The 16,401-nt window shown below is 45.4% G+C and overlaps 1 protein-coding gene across 3 annotated transcripts; it reads right to left on the minus strand.

Annotated features, from left to right (window-relative positions):
• Positions 1 to 252: 252 nt before the first annotated feature.
• Positions 253 to 16,174, minus strand: fhip1aa (FHF complex subunit HOOK interacting protein 1Aa). 3 transcript variants are annotated; one of them, XR_010878212.1, is made up of 14 exons: positions 15,925 to 16,174; positions 11,677 to 11,763; positions 10,103 to 10,344; positions 7,950 to 8,615; positions 7,252 to 7,410; positions 6,818 to 6,904; positions 6,543 to 6,710; positions 6,273 to 6,352; positions 5,857 to 6,056; positions 4,252 to 5,256; positions 3,830 to 4,008; positions 3,115 to 3,235; positions 2,098 to 2,752; positions 253 to 835 (listed from the first exon to the last, which is right to left on the minus strand). XR_010878212.1 is itself a non-coding variant. In XM_067249927.1 (13 exons), exons 3-13 carry the CDS (start codon positions 10,205 to 10,207, stop codon positions 2,541 to 2,543), a joined length of 2,982 nt encoding a protein of 993 aa, XP_067106028.1. In that variant the 5' UTR covers positions 10,208 to 10,344; positions 11,677 to 11,763; positions 16,013 to 16,174; the 3' UTR covers positions 253 to 2,540. The 3 variants fall into 3 exon arrangements, 2 of the variants coding, with proteins under 2 accessions (XP_067106028.1, XP_067106027.1); XM_067249927.1 differs by having other exon boundaries at positions 253 to 2,752; positions 16,013 to 16,174; XM_067249926.1 differs by having other exon boundaries at positions 253 to 2,752.
• Positions 16,175 to 16,401: the final 227 nt, after the last annotated feature.

Raw genomic sequence — 16,401 nt, forward strand, 5'->3', positions numbered from 1 at the left:
TATTTGAACAAAGGCTTTGACAGGATAAAAGGCTAAAAAGAAACTGGTTTCTGTAATTAGGACAAAGCAGTGCAGAACACAATCTAGTCATGACTAGAACAATCTGACATTATACTGTATCTAGACTGATACAGGCCCACTTGACCTCTCCTGGGGGGAAACAACATGACATATGTACAGTAAATACATCAGATTGAGAACTTTTAACATATTTTTTGCTCGTCTTGTTTTTCAATAGCAAAAAGACACGACTGAGAGCCATTTCTTTTAATGAATGAACACACATTCAAGAGACCTTCTTTGTTCCTCTGACACAAGAAACAGTAGAAACAGGACACTAACCTGACAGGATGCCATTCATGGAAAATATCGGGTTAGGATACTTTTATAAAGAAAATAAAAACAAGCCAGCTGATGTATTGTAGCCTTTAAGCACTTCGAAACAATTCCCTATGGCATCGTATCATACCATGCTGATGAACATGTCTAATATTAAATAAAAGTGTGATTTTATTACAGTTAATTTACAGTTTTTTGCAACATCCCTCAGACAAGCCAAGTACAAACAATGGGGACATTATCTGATTAATAGGTCAGGTCACCAGTTTTACATGTGTGTCTTGGACAGATTCTATAGATTGTAACAAAAGCACTCACAGGTAAAAATGTAGTTTAATGTAACATGTATAAAATGTAAGACCATGAATATCCAGGCAATTTATCTGATGCCATTTGGACCAGTTGACAAACCATTGTGCTCAATCACCAATGTGCCAGAAGTGATCCATCCAATTCATGTACATGGCTGCATAAACATGAAATAAACAGATTTTCCCTAAAAGAAAAAAAACAGCAAAGGGAAAATCTTTATAGTAAAACAAAAACAATATATGGCAATAAACCGTCTCTATAAAAATACACCATACATCTTAAATACCCTTCCCCATCTAAAAAAAACCCACATAAATAAAAGAAAATCGAACCCAAAAATATCAATATTGATTTGCATAGAATGTTGTTTCAACATTTTCCTTCCAAGAATCGATATACGCAAACAGTACTAGAGCAAGTCTTAGCATGTATTCCTCTGTGTACCACGTCTGATATGTAAAGGCCCCCTTCAGAGAAGAACCCATGTGCTTTCAATCAGTTGTACCTAATGCACCCTGGGAGATTGAGGTTTTTTTAAGAGTTGGTTAAGAGTCAACCGCACAAAACAGGTTACTGTTCACATGCACACCATCAAACATTAAAACCTACAACCAAAAATATTTACTGTGTGAACAATGGAGATTGCTGATTTAGTGCACTAGCTTATTAATTTAAGTATCCTGAAACAAACTAAAATCATTCTGATAAGGATTCCTTAACCCTTGTGCTGCCGTCGGGTCACATGACCCAAAGGTTCATAACGAACCATCGTTGTGTTTACCAAATTTTACCCAATACAAAAACTTTCTTTTAACCTTTGCAATGTGGGAGGTCTGAGACAGCCCAGCGGTTAAAAGAAAATGCTTCACTTTGTTTTTGTATGAGGTAAATTTGTCGCAATATGACGGTGGGTCACAATGACTGATGGGTCAGAATGACCCGAAGATAACACAAGGGTTAAAAAACAACTGATGACACGTTACAAAGAACTGCCCCTGAAGGTAAATTCAAGCTCTGACATCATCATACATTTATTTTTGTTTAACCTGACATGAGGATTTGTGCAAGTTATCTATCTGAAAATGTTGGAGAGATAGCTATATGGAAATCCTGTAGTGTTCTCTATGTAAGGCCACAAGTTTACATTTGACTCATTTAGCAGATCCTTTTCACCATAAGTGCAGAGTTCTAATCCTGGGTTTTCCACTGTACTTTCTATATGCACTATTTCTATGCTGCTTTGGATGAAAGCTGCGAAATGAATGTTTGGTTCTTGATCCCAGCCAAACACTTAACAGTATAAAAGCTATGGCCATCATCCTAGTGCTGGTGGCTTGATGGAATCAAAACGAGCAGTTTGTGTGTATAAAATCCAACACCTGCCCACACAATTACTTACACCCACAGAGACAAATTATAGCTTGTTTGTGCATTGCTTAAACTTACTTCTTTACTTCTAATTGTCCCAAGTATTCATATGTCCTTTAGCTGATGAGCCCAAAGCTTCCATCTCAGTGTCATTGGCCGGTGCAGGGTTTCCCAAGTGCACTTTGTAAGTAGGTCATCGTCCTCCACTCACAAATCACATGACTCATTCAGTAGTTGTTACAATGTTTACGCATACAACCCTCCTTGGGCACTGGTGCCAAAAAGATACAAGAATCTTTCAAAGTAGATTTTCTTTTAAATAAAAAAAAGTCCATTATATAAACTGTATTTATACAGTATTTATCCATATATATTAAGAAAACCTCTAGGGGGGAATGAGAAAATAATTACCAAAGATATATAATCTTCACCAACTAATGCTGGAAAGACTTTTTTGTTGTTGTGGGGAAACACCTTCAAACAGAACCAAACAGGGCAACCCCCCGCTCTGTGAGACAGTATCACTCCTCCATGGGCATGTACGACAAGATGGAGTGCTCCTGTGCGATAGCAGCCAGCTCTTTGAGGAACTCTGTAAAAAGGACAGTGGCGAAGACTTCGGTTCTGGCCAGAGAGATGGTCTTGGGTTGAGGCGGCGGCGAGCTCTTCAGCATGCTTCCTCCTTCCCCATTGGTGGAGAGTCCTCTGTGGTCTCCGCTGGAAGTGTCTGGGACTGCAACATCAGGACAGACGTTCTTATAAGGGTTAGTTGACATAACATTTAGATAACAATTGTTTTATTTTAGCAGTGCACACTACAGCACACACAACACACACATTACAATGTCCTACACTTCTGGTTCTATTAAAATATTCAAAACGTTTGGTTTTAGTACCACACTTTCATTACCAGCTTCCCTTTATAGTTTGCATCAAGGACCTGACTTAAAATACTTCAACATTGACTCACAAACACAGGTTTCCCTGAAAGCACACGGTCATATCTCACGCCACCCAAATATCCTGAAACGTTCTCTCTCCATTTCATCCTCCATTCATGCATGTGATGTAAGAAGAGGAACATGTGTATTTGACCTGCAGCCCTGAGGGTGGTCTCCCTGGTGAGGAGGTAATGCTGCGCTGCAGTTATCAGGTCTGGGGAGTCCTTCCTGGTCGCCACCTGCTGTTCTATCTGGTTTTTCAGAGAGGCCAGTACCTGGAATAAAAGGAATGCCAAAACAAGATTTTTAAAAGGAGGCTGTTTACTTATTCAACTGACAATCTAGCACTCAGTAGCGCTAGTGTAAATGTACATTTGTACAACTCAAGAGGAGCAACACAACAGAAACCAGAAATTTCAGACATTAAAGGACATGGAACGCAGTGATGAGGAGGACCACGTTCATTTCCATTACAAAATTTCCATTTCCATTACATATTAATAACACCCACTCACTTTAAGACTGATCCAAATGTTCCCATCAATGAGGGGTTTCCATCAAAAGACCCAACACCATTCATTTGATTTATTTGTTTACATTTCGGCTGTTTAATAAGACATTAACGATACACAAATTACAAGCAGATGGTTGCTGTAATATTGCATTAGAGATTAGTTTATTAGGTACTGAATTTCGTCTGGTTGCCATGTTCAAATTGTAGTTTTCAGTGCACATCCCCCACCCATCTCTTCTAAGACATTCCAAGTAACGCCCCCCCACACACACACACACACACAATTTCCCCCCAAGCACCCCCACAACCTGCTCCCTCCACTTCAAACAGGTTCCAGGGATGTCAATCTCAGTACCTGGTATAGGGAGCGTACGCTGGGCTGGAACACCATGTTGGTGTTGAGGAGGAAGGAGCGGAGCAGGGGCTGGGGGTAGCAGGCCAGCTGGGCCAGGATGCCAGTCAGCAGCAGGTTGACGTGGAGAGAGTTGTCCAGCATGTTCTCCAGACGGGAGAGCAGGACACTGACAAATGGACCTGAGGAGAGAAAGGGGGGGTAGAGAGACAAAGAGAGACACACACACACAGAGAGAGAGAGACAAAGAGATACACAGAAAAAGATTGAGAGAGGAAAAGACAGGAAGACAACAGACAACAGAGAACAGAGACAAATAATATACAATGCAATATGTGTCATTATTATTATTGCAAGCTTATTCTTGTTATTTCAGAAATGCTGTTGCATTCTCACAGTATCTTACATTGCCACCCCTGTCTTACCTGTGAAAGGCACTGAATGGGTCCTGCTCCCACTTCTCTGCTTAGTCCCAAAAGGCGAGCTGATCTTCTCTGGCTCTGGGGTGTCTGCAGAGAAGGCGCTGAAGTCGACCTCCTCTTCCTCCATGGCGGTGACGGCGTTCTGGAACTCTGTGTCTGTTTTCACGGGGCTCTCCTTTACCACCTCGCCATCCAGTGTACGAATCAGCTCCTCGTACTGAGACACAAGGTCGTCACACACCTCGGTGTGGCCCGCGCTCTGCTCCGACTGACCTTTGACCTTGGCATCTGGGCCAATCCTGTCGTCTCCTGTGCTCAACCTGATCGACAGGCTGATTCCGTTCTTCAGTGTTGCCTCTTTTTGCTGGAGGTTGGACTGTGAGGCACCGTGCTCCTCAGGGTTCCCATCTAGGCCAGCTTCTGTGTCCTCTGTCTCTACAGTCGGCTGGCCACCGTCCACAACGTCCTCCATGTCCTTTTTCGCCACAAGGTCGTAGACCATGACGTCGTTCTGGAAGTCCGACTCCTCGATGTAGGAGCCTTTCACCAGCATGATGGCGGTCCGTCTCATCTCCTGGATGTGTTTGGGCGGCTCACCGGTGGGCGGTTGAGCAGGTGTAAACTCAGCCGGATCGGGGGAGACCACTGGACAGGCGTCGTAGCTGTCGTCCCACTCCAGCTCCAGCTGGTTGGAGGAGGGCGGCTCGGTGCTGGGGCTCGGGCTGGGGCGAGGGGGCCGCGCCTGCTGATGAGGCAGCCTCTTGGGCACGTGCTGAGGCTGGCGACCCCTGACCCCCACCTCCTCCAGGGTGCTGGGCTGGTACTCTTCCGGAGGCGGTTCCTCGCCGTCGTAAGGGGCCGACCACACCCGGCAGGCCTGCATGCAGCTGCTGATGCCCAGGCGGGCATCGTAGAGATAGTGCAGGTAGCTGACGTCCAGGTAAATCTCAGAGCCGATCACGCACGAGTAGCCGGAGGAGTCTTCCTCTGGGAAGTGTTCTTCGGTCTCTGTCAGACAGGCAGAGAACATCGTTAGCATGACGAATATGGAGAAAGTGCTTCATTGCTGAAATCACACAGAGCCTAACTAATGGCTTTGGCAATACGGATTTAGCTATCCCTCTAATTTGGCAACATTAAACTGCACAACACTTTTGACAAGATTATGTCCAATTCTTTCAGAAATTTAAATACTATATCTTAGCAAATTGAATTTGTGTGTACAATGTGGTTGTTGGATATCCCATAACAGTTCCAGCCTCTCCCAGAATACAGGTCCAAAAGCTGCAAATCCCATTTCACCAATGAATAAAAAGTGTGCAGGAGACTAAAGGCTGTATATAGCTGATTTAAATAGAAAGAACAGGGAAAGGAGATTAACTCGAACAAATATGATCCTAATTTGTTTGGGCTATTCTGACCAATCCGCAGCATATGAAGTTGTGAAACAAATGTATCCAGGTCACCCAAAAAATTCAGGCCACTTTCACCCAAAAAACCCAGGCCACTTTCACCCAAATCAGGCCATTCAAGCCTACACTCTCATCAAGTGACAGCAAAACACACCAAAGTCCAATGACATACCCCGATGACACCCAACCCCCTTACGTTCGGTGTGGAGGCCGAGACAGTCTGAGCCTTTAGTCCACAGGATGGAGTCCAGCTGCCGGAGGGGCGGCGGGCTGTGCTCTGGGGAGCAGCAGGAGGGGGTGAGCGCTAGGATCTTAGCAGCAGATGCAGAGTAGAAGTCCCTCTCCTTCACCACCCTTCTCTGGCTCAGCATCATGTAGTTACAGGGGATCAGATACCTGGATGAAGACAGATGGTGGAGGGGGGGTTGATCCTGTTAAGATTCCCCAGAGGAATGCGCTGGCTCTGGGGAAGGGAGGAGAGGGCATGGAGGTGCAGGGGTGGGACTGTGTGTGTGTGACATGAAGGCTGAATTTATCGCGTGGCAAAGCACACTTTCCTCACTAGCTTTTTAAAGACAACGAGACTGGGAAACTCAGTTGGACAGCGCTCACCTCAGGACGAGCTGCAGCATCACATCCTCACAGTACAGGCCAATCAGTGTTCGGAAGAGCGCTAGAGACACTGTGCCTAGCTGTAAAACAACAGAAACACAACAAATAACATACCTATGTATGCCTTGGAGAACATCTTTGGACCGCTTTGAAAACCCATCTCCTATTATCCAGGCTCATTTGCACTGGGTTTAAACGGATCTTGAATATGTTTTCATAACACACTGCAGGTGTGCATGGGTCTGCGTCCGAGCCGGAGGCCGCACACACCTGGAAGGGGGTGTTGATGCGGCTGACGAGCGTGTCCAGGATGTGGACGTTCTCGTAGCGGTGGAGGAGGATGAAGGAGAGGAAGGTCTGCAGCAGGGCGGGCTCCGACACGCTCCGTAGGAACAGGTCCAGATACGCCGTGGTGGTCATCACCTCCTCCAGGGTGAGCTGGCAGCACACACCCACGTCAACGGATGAGACATGAGTTTGTGTGTGTGTTTGTGTGTGCATGTGAGTGTGTGTGTGTGTGGTGAGACACATGGACACTTACTAACCTTATGAAGGGCTGGGGCCAGGACAGGCACCAGGAAGCCGTTGTAGATGTAGCTGACCAGCTGGTCCCGGATGCTAGGATGGGACACCTGGAAACAGCCCAGAACAGCATGAAACTGTGTCACAGTACACTCTGTGGCAATGCCAATACGTGATCTTGGACAAGCGGGAAGGCTGGTGATTCCATACTTAACGTTGCAGTGTGTGGGTTCAATCTTGAATACATGCAGCATTCGTTTTTTTTTCTAATGTGAACTGGAAACGCTTTGCATAATAATGAGAATGAGGGCTTCAGCTAATATCGGCTTCCAGCACTGGGGATGGGATTGTCATCTTGAGCTTGTGAGTTTGAGAGCAGAGATGCATGTATATTGTGTGTGTGTGTGTGTGTGTGGTTGTCTTCGTAGGGGTGTGTACGGCACATGTGTCTTCTCACCTGGATGACAGCATTGCAGAACTCCAGAGAGTTCAGGAACTGGACGAGGGCAGGCATCTGCTGCCAGTCTTCTCTGTGGAGGCAGTGCCAGTCGGCGGCGTTTACCTCCAACTTGGTGGGCAGGGACGAGTACAGGCCACTCAGTCCCGTTGCCAGCACCTACCAGAGGGGGTCCAGAGAAGCACCCATCAATGACACCGTGAAAGTTCGTATTTCCTAGCTTGTTCGTCCACGAGGGAGGGAACCCTTTCTGAATGTAAGCTCTGAATAGTGTTCTTTGTGCTCCCTGGTAGTTAGGTACAGTAACACACTGTCTCTTCCCTGGCTCAAGGCCAGGAAGGGGAACAGGTGAGCCTATCACACAGGTGTACTGCTATCTTCCCCATTTACCTCTAAGGCTGTTACATAATAATCATCTAATCTAATCGTCTTTTAGTCCCTAAAGCAAGGACCTTGCTTCATAACTTCATTAGGTGAGATAACATGAAGTATCTGAAGTAAAAAACCCTGGATCATGCAAGGAACTAGACATGTGTCAATTACTATTTGGGCATCCTGTCAAATAGAGGGACTAGATGAGAGGAACACCACTCAATTGAGGTGCGCAGACGGATCAAAGAACAGAGGTACATGATTGACCAGAGACAAAGAATGAGAGACAGACAGCCTCGCATCAGAATCCACCCGCCGCGACTGACCGGACAGAAGTAGGTGTTCTCCGCGATGTGCTGCGCCACGCGGCGGTTCTCGGCCGACAGCGACATGATGAGGAGCAGGGCGTCCCGCGCCTGCTGCCCCACCGTGCCCTCGCGGTGGATGAAGGGGATGAGGAGGGAGAAGATGAGGAAGTTGGCGGCGCCCTGGTCCTCGCTGGTGTGGAAGAAGAGCTCCAGCACGGACGGGTCCTTGGCGAGCACGCAGCACAGCTGGTTCAGCAGCAGCACCAGCTCCTCCTCCACCGCCGGCGCCGCCGTGCCCGAGCAGGACGACAGCAGCATCATGAGCGGGCGCAGCACGGGCTTGTGGTGGAGCAGCGGCTGCTGGGCCTCGCCCACCAGCATCTCGTACATCTTCAGCTGCTCCAGTTTCATGTCGTCGGTGAACTCCCTCCGCAGGCTCCACACGAAGAGGCGCTCCATCACGTTCTCCATCACCACGAACTCCAGGATGGGGCCCATGGCGCCCGCCTGCCCGCTGGCTTCCTCCACCAGCAGGAACAGCATGTGCTCCACGTAGTTCTGCACGGCGCTCGCCTCGTCGCCCGGGATGGTCCCGAAGCGCAGGCCGCCGCTAAGGCTCATGACCCCGAGGGCGGGGATGCTGGAGCTGCGGAGAGGGTCATGCTTCTCCAGGATCTTCACCACCTACAGGAACACAACGCGTTACGCTTGCATTCTACTCCTTTTAAATGTACTTAAAGGTATATTTTCTTAGCATTTCTGATATGACAGGATGTAGAGAGACAGGAAAGGTAGGGGAGAGAGAGGGGATGACTTGTAGTCAATGGCCCAGGCTGGAATCTAACCAAAGCCGCTGCAGTAAGGACTTTGTGTTTTACCAGGTGAGCCACCATGACAATCCTTAAATGTACAGTTTTGTTATGCAATAGTTCAGGACAGTAAGGCAATTTTGTGGCGCATTCAGTATTCACCTCACACGCTCTACTTCCTTGTATGAGAACAAGTAGCTTTTTATCTTCATCTAGATTGTTACTGGAACGAGATTAGCTATGAAAACATTAATATATTCTAATACAATCTAATACAAGCTAACAACGTTACCACAATAAGTCCACAAGTTTCAGACATTTAGCAAATTAAGCACCCTATAAACTCTGATGTTCTGGCTTAATGGAAAACAACATTAAATTGCCTTCCAAGCTCACATTTTTTGTTGTTGTCCTTTGAGAGACCTCATACCAAAGCTATTAGGACCCATCTCAACATTGCTGTTCTTACCAAATCTGAATGAAACAGTTTCTCTTAGAACAAAAGAATCAACCTAAATTAAACTGAAACCTTCAGGGAGGGGTGGTGGTGGTGGTGGTGGGGGTGTTTACATAGCCTGTGTTCACAGTGTGTGAAAACCTTACAGTTAACCTTCACGGTTGAAGGAGCAGAAACCTTCCCTCAAGTCACAACAATAGGTCGTCCCTGACCGAGCCCTGCTACCATGGCGATGGGGGTCATCCCAGGAGATGCAATCATGGCTGACAGAAACAAGAGCACCCAAGTGAACAATCCCAGCACGATGACTCGACGCCAGCACAGAGAGGACATGAATGATGGGACGGGGAGGGGTGACGGCACACTCATAAGGACGTTACAAAAGTCTGCGTGCGTCCACTGCTGTGTGTCGATGGTGACAAATGGGATGGAGGATCAGGTTGGCTGATAGGGGAGAAAAGTAACAGATGGTCCACTTGTCCACTATGAGCACATTGGACAGGCGTGTTTACAGAGAGAGATTCATCTGTCAGACATCAAAAGGAAAGGATAAAAGTCATATCTGCTGGCATCTATGTCCCATCAGAAGGACCATTGTGAAGTCGAACAATATGTAGCCCCGGAATACCTACATGGCACGTCACTGCAGCGGACCCACAACAAAAGGACTGTGACTTCACTGAGGTCTGGTGAAAGGGAGATAAGACTAAAGGCCTCGTCTGCCAATAGAAGAGGTTTCTATTGTTGTAAATCCACAACACCGCTCACCTACGGGCTAAATCATTGGGCCTGCTCACCTGGCCTGCTTAGAAGGTTGCAGCTTGCTACACATCAAGGTTGAGCACACGCTGGTTGAGCAACAAATGAAACACAGAACTTTAATGCAGTTTGGTGTTTGGTTTTACCTGTGCCCAGTGGTTCTTGAAAACAATCATGCAGGTCTCAGGGTCCACTCCTTTCAGGACTAGAGACTGTCCCGCTCGGTTTCCGTTGACAACCATGGAGGCCATCGTTATGGTGATGCTTTCATGTGGGCGGATTAAACCATTTTGGCAATGGTGGGGATGCGGGGTGGGGACGAGTTATCACTCCTCACTGTCGACTGGGTGCAATCGCTGCCTCATGAAGTTCACAGAGCATTAGGGACCTGTAGATTGAAGAAAGAAATGTCACCATACAGTTGCGAACCTTAAGTCATGGTGCAGACAAGACGAGTAACAGAGCCGACTCTGGTTTGTGCGATGCACGCACACACACACACACACACACACAAGCACACACACACACACACAAGCACACACACACACACACGAGGCCTGAAGCAGACCTCGGTGTCTTCTCTTTTCTCACTCTCACCCTGTTCTCAGCAAAATGACACAGCAGCTGTGACAGGCATACCAGAGAGGAAACAATAACAGACACAAGACGGTGACAACTGGAAGTGTGTGTGTGCGTGCGTGCGTGCGTGCATGTGTGTGTGTGCGTGCGTGAGTTGGGTGGGGGGGGACTTGAGGCACAATACACCATGCTGTTCCTCAGCCCAGGGAGTGCCTGCCAAAATTCAGACAAGGAGGAGTTCTCTATGTTCTGGACTATCTCGCAAGTCTGTGACACTGCTGACCAAATTCCAACAGGCCCTGGACATTACTTTTCATGACAACCTGGTCTTGTGACTCCAGAAGAGGAATGGATGACATAACAGTGTGAGTTACCAGACTGTGGTGAACTGCAAATAAATTCCATCATGCAGCTGGATTGTTTTGGAATAGTGCCCAGGTATGTCCACTACGCCAATGTTAACAGGGTGCTTGAAAAATACTTTGTCTTTTTTTTTTTTACCAAGGACTGCATTTCTCACATTGTTTTTTTAAACAGTCTAACAACAAATGACCACAGAAACTCTAGAGTTCTGTGCAGTGAGCTTACAGCACATAGAAGTAAAAAATCACAGAGACAAAACTGGGTCGTATGTTGTTTGTATGACGTTGTGTCCTTGGGCAAGGCACTTCACCCTACTTGCCTTGGAGGGAATGTCTCTGTCATTACTGTAAGTCGCTCTGGATAAGAGCGTCTGCTAAATGTAAATGTCCAAATGTAAATGTCCATATGTCCAAATGTTGCTCACTATACACAATATGAAAGAAATGATTTGCAGGTGGTCAACTGTAAACTAGAACTAGCAGCGGCACACTACTTTACCCAGTTCCCCAGAGCCTGCTCCTTAAACTAACTCAACAAATCGCAGCATCTCATTTATTTTAACGATCTGCCTTAAGAACACGCATGACCCACAGACAGTACACAACCACACAGCTTGGCATCGTAGCGAGAAAGACACACACTCGAAATCCGACACCACACTCATCGGCTTTTCCTGTAAAACGGTGGAAGCAAATTCGAACGACTTTCACAGGAATTAATGGATAGTGTGCTGAAAATGTGCATCAAACCTCGGATACAAGACAGTAAGAGATCCCACCTTGTTTGCACCATAGTTGCTCCTGCTGGATATCTTCAATCCATGTAACATTTAGCGGAGACCCACCAAACGGTCTTTCAGCCGTCTCTGTCAGATGGAGAACAAGAGAGTGTTACTGCAAGGGGCCTTGTCAGAGGTCGACTGTGTGGCACTCCTGGTGCTGGTGGGGAGTGAGAGGTATGGAGATGAGTTGATATGCGTAAAAGGTTCCTGCTTCCTGCTGGAACACAACACCAGTGCATTCACCCCCCATAATTAAGCTACACAATTGTCTTTGACACAGCAACAGTGCCCCTTCTAGAAGCATCTCTTGGAATAAAGGTTAAGCTGTGTGTGGATACAGTTTAAAACGAAGCTCTCTCAGATTCTGGGTGCTCGGAGGAGAGTTTGATATCGAGTGAGTGTTGTACTCTTTAGGTGCAACTCTGCATGCCGTCTACTTCTACTCAGTCTTTACCAAATTACAGTAATTAGGTAATTACTCAAATCTGTGCTTCCATGTCTCCATAGCCCCAAAAGCTAAACAAACTGGATAAACAGACGTTTTAAACACACACACACATACAGACACACACACTCTTTGGGCTGTGAAACTACAAACTGTAAAATTCCCTCAGGGATGGATGCCAGCAAGCTTTTAAGGCAGGAGCAGTGTGAGAGAGAGAAATCGGTTCACAGACAGAAAATAAGCTTCATACACAAACAGATCTGTAAAAAAGAAAGAAAAAGAGAGAGAAGAGCGCTAATCCTGACACACTCCTCACAGCAAGCACACACTGAGGTCAACACTGCAGCACATGCAGACCCCCTGCTGAAAAGCTCATCTTCTCAAGCTTACAGCTAAAGTGTTTGTCTCATCAGTCTGTCTACACGGAATTAGGTGAAAGGCCTTTTGTAGTTCTAAACAAAAGGTTTTCTAGAATGAACGTGTGTAGCAATTGAACATTTGGAACTACGAATGCCTGACAACCCTACCTCACGTGTCATTTCCCAAGACTGGTTAGTCGTGTTAAAAAAGGTCATCATTTGATCTCTACTAAAGATCTCAAAACCAAGTTAAAGGTGGGTTCAACGTGACTCTCTTGCTATACAGATAGACACACAATACCTTTTGAACTCACAATTCAATCGAGGGAAAGGGAGAGGAGCAGACTGCTCAGAAGTGACAAAGGAGGAAAGCTCGTCAAAGGGGATACGAGGGCCACGCCCGTGACAGGAGTGACTGTGAGGGCGGGAGTGTTCGCCTGCAGTGGTTTCTGTGTGATATGAACCGTCTCTGTAGGCGTCACACAGAAGGGCGAGGTCAGAGATGAAATAGATGAACTTGACACACGTACAGAGCTTGACACAGGAGATCTTTCCTACCAGAACAAGGGATCGGTTCAGATAACACGCATAGTACAATAATAGTCTAATACCAACTGACATATTTCAGAATCAGAATCAGAATGGGATTTATTCGCCATGAAAGTTTGCACAGACAAGGAATTTGCTTTGGCAGGAAGGTGCATACAATAAACATATACCTAAAATTTAAATATGTGGACTAACTATACTAAGGATACATAAACTAGCAGTACTAAGTGGGATTAGAATAGAATTAAATATACAATAAAATATAAGTTGCCGTAAATTTCACACCTTGTCAGACGTAGCGGGTTTTAGATTCTTATAAATGATGTAAACTGTCTCTGAGGATGACCTGTTGTTCCCAGACATCCCATTCATTCTTCTGATGGTGCTTCCTCTCTCCCACACAGGGAACGAGCACCCCTCCCTCTCCCACAGGTGATACGATGAGGACGTTTACAAAGCCAGGCGGCCATGGCAACCCACTGACGGACAGCCCTATAAAGTGACAACGCCGGTTTCTGTAGATATATAGTGAAAGGTGGGGCAGAATATCTTTAAGCTCTCTCTTTGTCAAAGGGATATATATCGTTAACATGGGAAAGGAAGCTATCCTACCTGATCTGCTTATCTATTTGCCTTGATCATAAGACAATGATCACAGTGGTCTGACATCTGTCTCCAATTAAAACTGCCTTCAGTTATAAAGATCAAGTAAACAATTGCTATTTTACAACATTTGCTCTTTTCATTCACGTTTGCTTGATAGTAGTTCAATAAGTAACAACAGCAAAGCATGAGAAGCGACACTGGGAGAACTACATCCTAGTACAAATACACACATTCTCAACTGTAAACAAAAATATGTCCAACAGGTGCTCCATGATGTAATATGAGAAACCTCATATCACTTGTGATTCCGTAAGCAGGAACTGGGAAGCTCGGCTGCGGTTCTCTGGTAATTAACGAAGCTAAAAAAGGCTGGGCAGGGCTGAGTTGCTCAACACGTGAACATGTGCCACGTTCCGTTCGGGTTTCCCCACAGGGGAGGGGATTTATCAACATGTACAAACAAACAGGCCCACTTCACTGGCTCAATCAGCGGAGAGAAATGTTGAACTTAGAAGCCTGGAGGAAGGGAGGAACAGGTGACTTAGAGAATGTCAACATTCACAGAGTCAAACGCTCTACAGATTGAAACTCATAACGTACACAGATCATAAGACCTTTAAATTGCAGGCATGTGCTTGATCAAACACGCCTGGGCCGCCTGGCACACACATGCAGGAAACATACACTGTATGTATACTGAGAATTACGTCAAAATATATGCAAATGTAAAGGACCTTTGTAACCAATACTAGTTACCATGGAAACACAAAAGCTGTTGTGCTACTAAGATGTTGTGGCAAACCGGGCAAGATGAAAGACGTTCTTACTGGACAACCGAGGAATTTATTAGCCCTTTCCTTCCTGGGACAGAGCTAAAACCAACTTTACAAAGTACCTTTTAGGGTCAAAAAGGCAACTAAGGCACCCAATGGCCCCCTGTTTCTCATGTGTGTGTGTCTGTGTGTGTGTGTGTGTTTCGTCTAATCCAAAACACGGGACAGGGCTAAGGCTAAGTTAAGTCCAGGGTGTAAAAGTTTGACAAGAAAAAAAGTGGTCCACCTTACAATGCTGCATGCTGACCCTAAACCCACAGCACTTCAGATGGACTTGCCTTAGTTTGTGTGTGTGTGTGTGTGTGTGTGTGTGTGTGTGTGTGTGTGTGTGTGTGTGTGTGTGTGTGTGTGTGTGTGTGTGTGTGTACACCAACTGTTTATTCAGCGACAAAGAGCACAAGGCACCACAGTACTCTGGCTATGACACACTTACACCTGTTAAGATTTATTCTGGTTTCAACTTTTAACTCTGTTACACGACTTCTGTATGTCCTCTTCATGTAAATTTCACATGTAAACATAATGGTGACTCAATTCAACTTTGTTGCCTTAGAACTGTTTGATTTATGCCCAGAAAAGTGGAAAAACCAGAAGTTCCACTATGTGAACCTGGGAAGTCTGATATGCGCTAGTATGGCCTTATTGAGAGACACAGACTGTCACTTGTTCAAGCGCTTCTCTGTAGAACGCTATTGCAAACCAATGATGGTGATGTTGGACGCTCACTCAAAAAATAAAAGCAAGCATGCACACAGATTTACCAACAGTGTGATGATTTACGGAAAACAATCTCTATGGAAATGGTTCCCGCAACCTCCATGGTGTTGAATAAAAGATAACCAACCATGAAACATTGATGGGTGGTTGTTTGAATGTGATCCCTTGGGGTAACCCTATACACATTCCTTTTCATCATGGAAATCTTAGAGCAGCACAGAAACTCACCCATTTTCACTGTGGTTTCATTCCAATTAGGACGTACACAGACACACTGAATGCATGTATGTGTGTCGAATGCATGACTAACCTAATTGATCGTGGACCCATAACAATAACACGTGGACAACCATAGCCATAAACATGTGCACGTCACGTGAGGTACAGAAGCCTATAGGTGACCTTTCACTATGAAAACCTTGCAATATTACAGAACTTAAAATCTAACCAATAAAATAGACATAGTTCATAACATAGCATACTTCGTACAAATACTTGTCAGACATGATGTCAGGGATTTAATACATTTACATAACTCAAAGTTTTGAAATGGGAGATCTATGACTAGGTAATGGATGGCTATATGGAAGGTAAACAAACTGCGATTAAATGCCCTCCAAATGTTCAAAACTAAAGGTTAAATTAATGAATATGTTATTGCTCTGTTTGCTTGGATAAACGTGACAACAGCATGAAATACACATTTTGAAATGCAAGTCATCAAATCATTTCTTACCTTGTAATGTAGCCTACTCTAGTTATTTCGCTAAAGGAGCGTACCGCGACAGCATAGGCGAAACCCTACTGTAGGCGAAACAACCTACCGGTAGTTTTCCTTACTCCAACTGATTATTCCTCTTGAAATAACTAGCTCTCCGAAGAAAACACTGGAATATTTGTATTTTGACACACCACAGTATAGTAAAAGTGTAGACTAGTCACAGGGTCGACGACGTGAATCATGGAGCAACTAAATTAGCCTACAGTACCTAAACCTGAGCCGCGTTATGTAGGTGAGCTCGAGACGACCGTTTGTGCTCCTCCTACTTCTGTGATACAGTAGGCTAAGAACATAAATGAGTTTAAGGTGTGTAAACTTGTCATTGCGATATAAAAATACTGGAAGTGAATAAAAATGTATTATAATCAAAACAAAAGTATTTCGTTGTAGAGTAGCCAAGGCTATAGACCAAAAAAAAAATTAAAGGGCTCA

The sequence above is a fragment of the Osmerus mordax genome, chromosome 14 (assembly GCF_038355195.1).
Source record: "Osmerus mordax isolate fOsmMor3 chromosome 14, fOsmMor3.pri, whole genome shotgun sequence".
Taxonomy (NCBI): Eukaryota; Metazoa; Chordata; class Actinopteri; order Osmeriformes; family Osmeridae; genus Osmerus; species Osmerus mordax.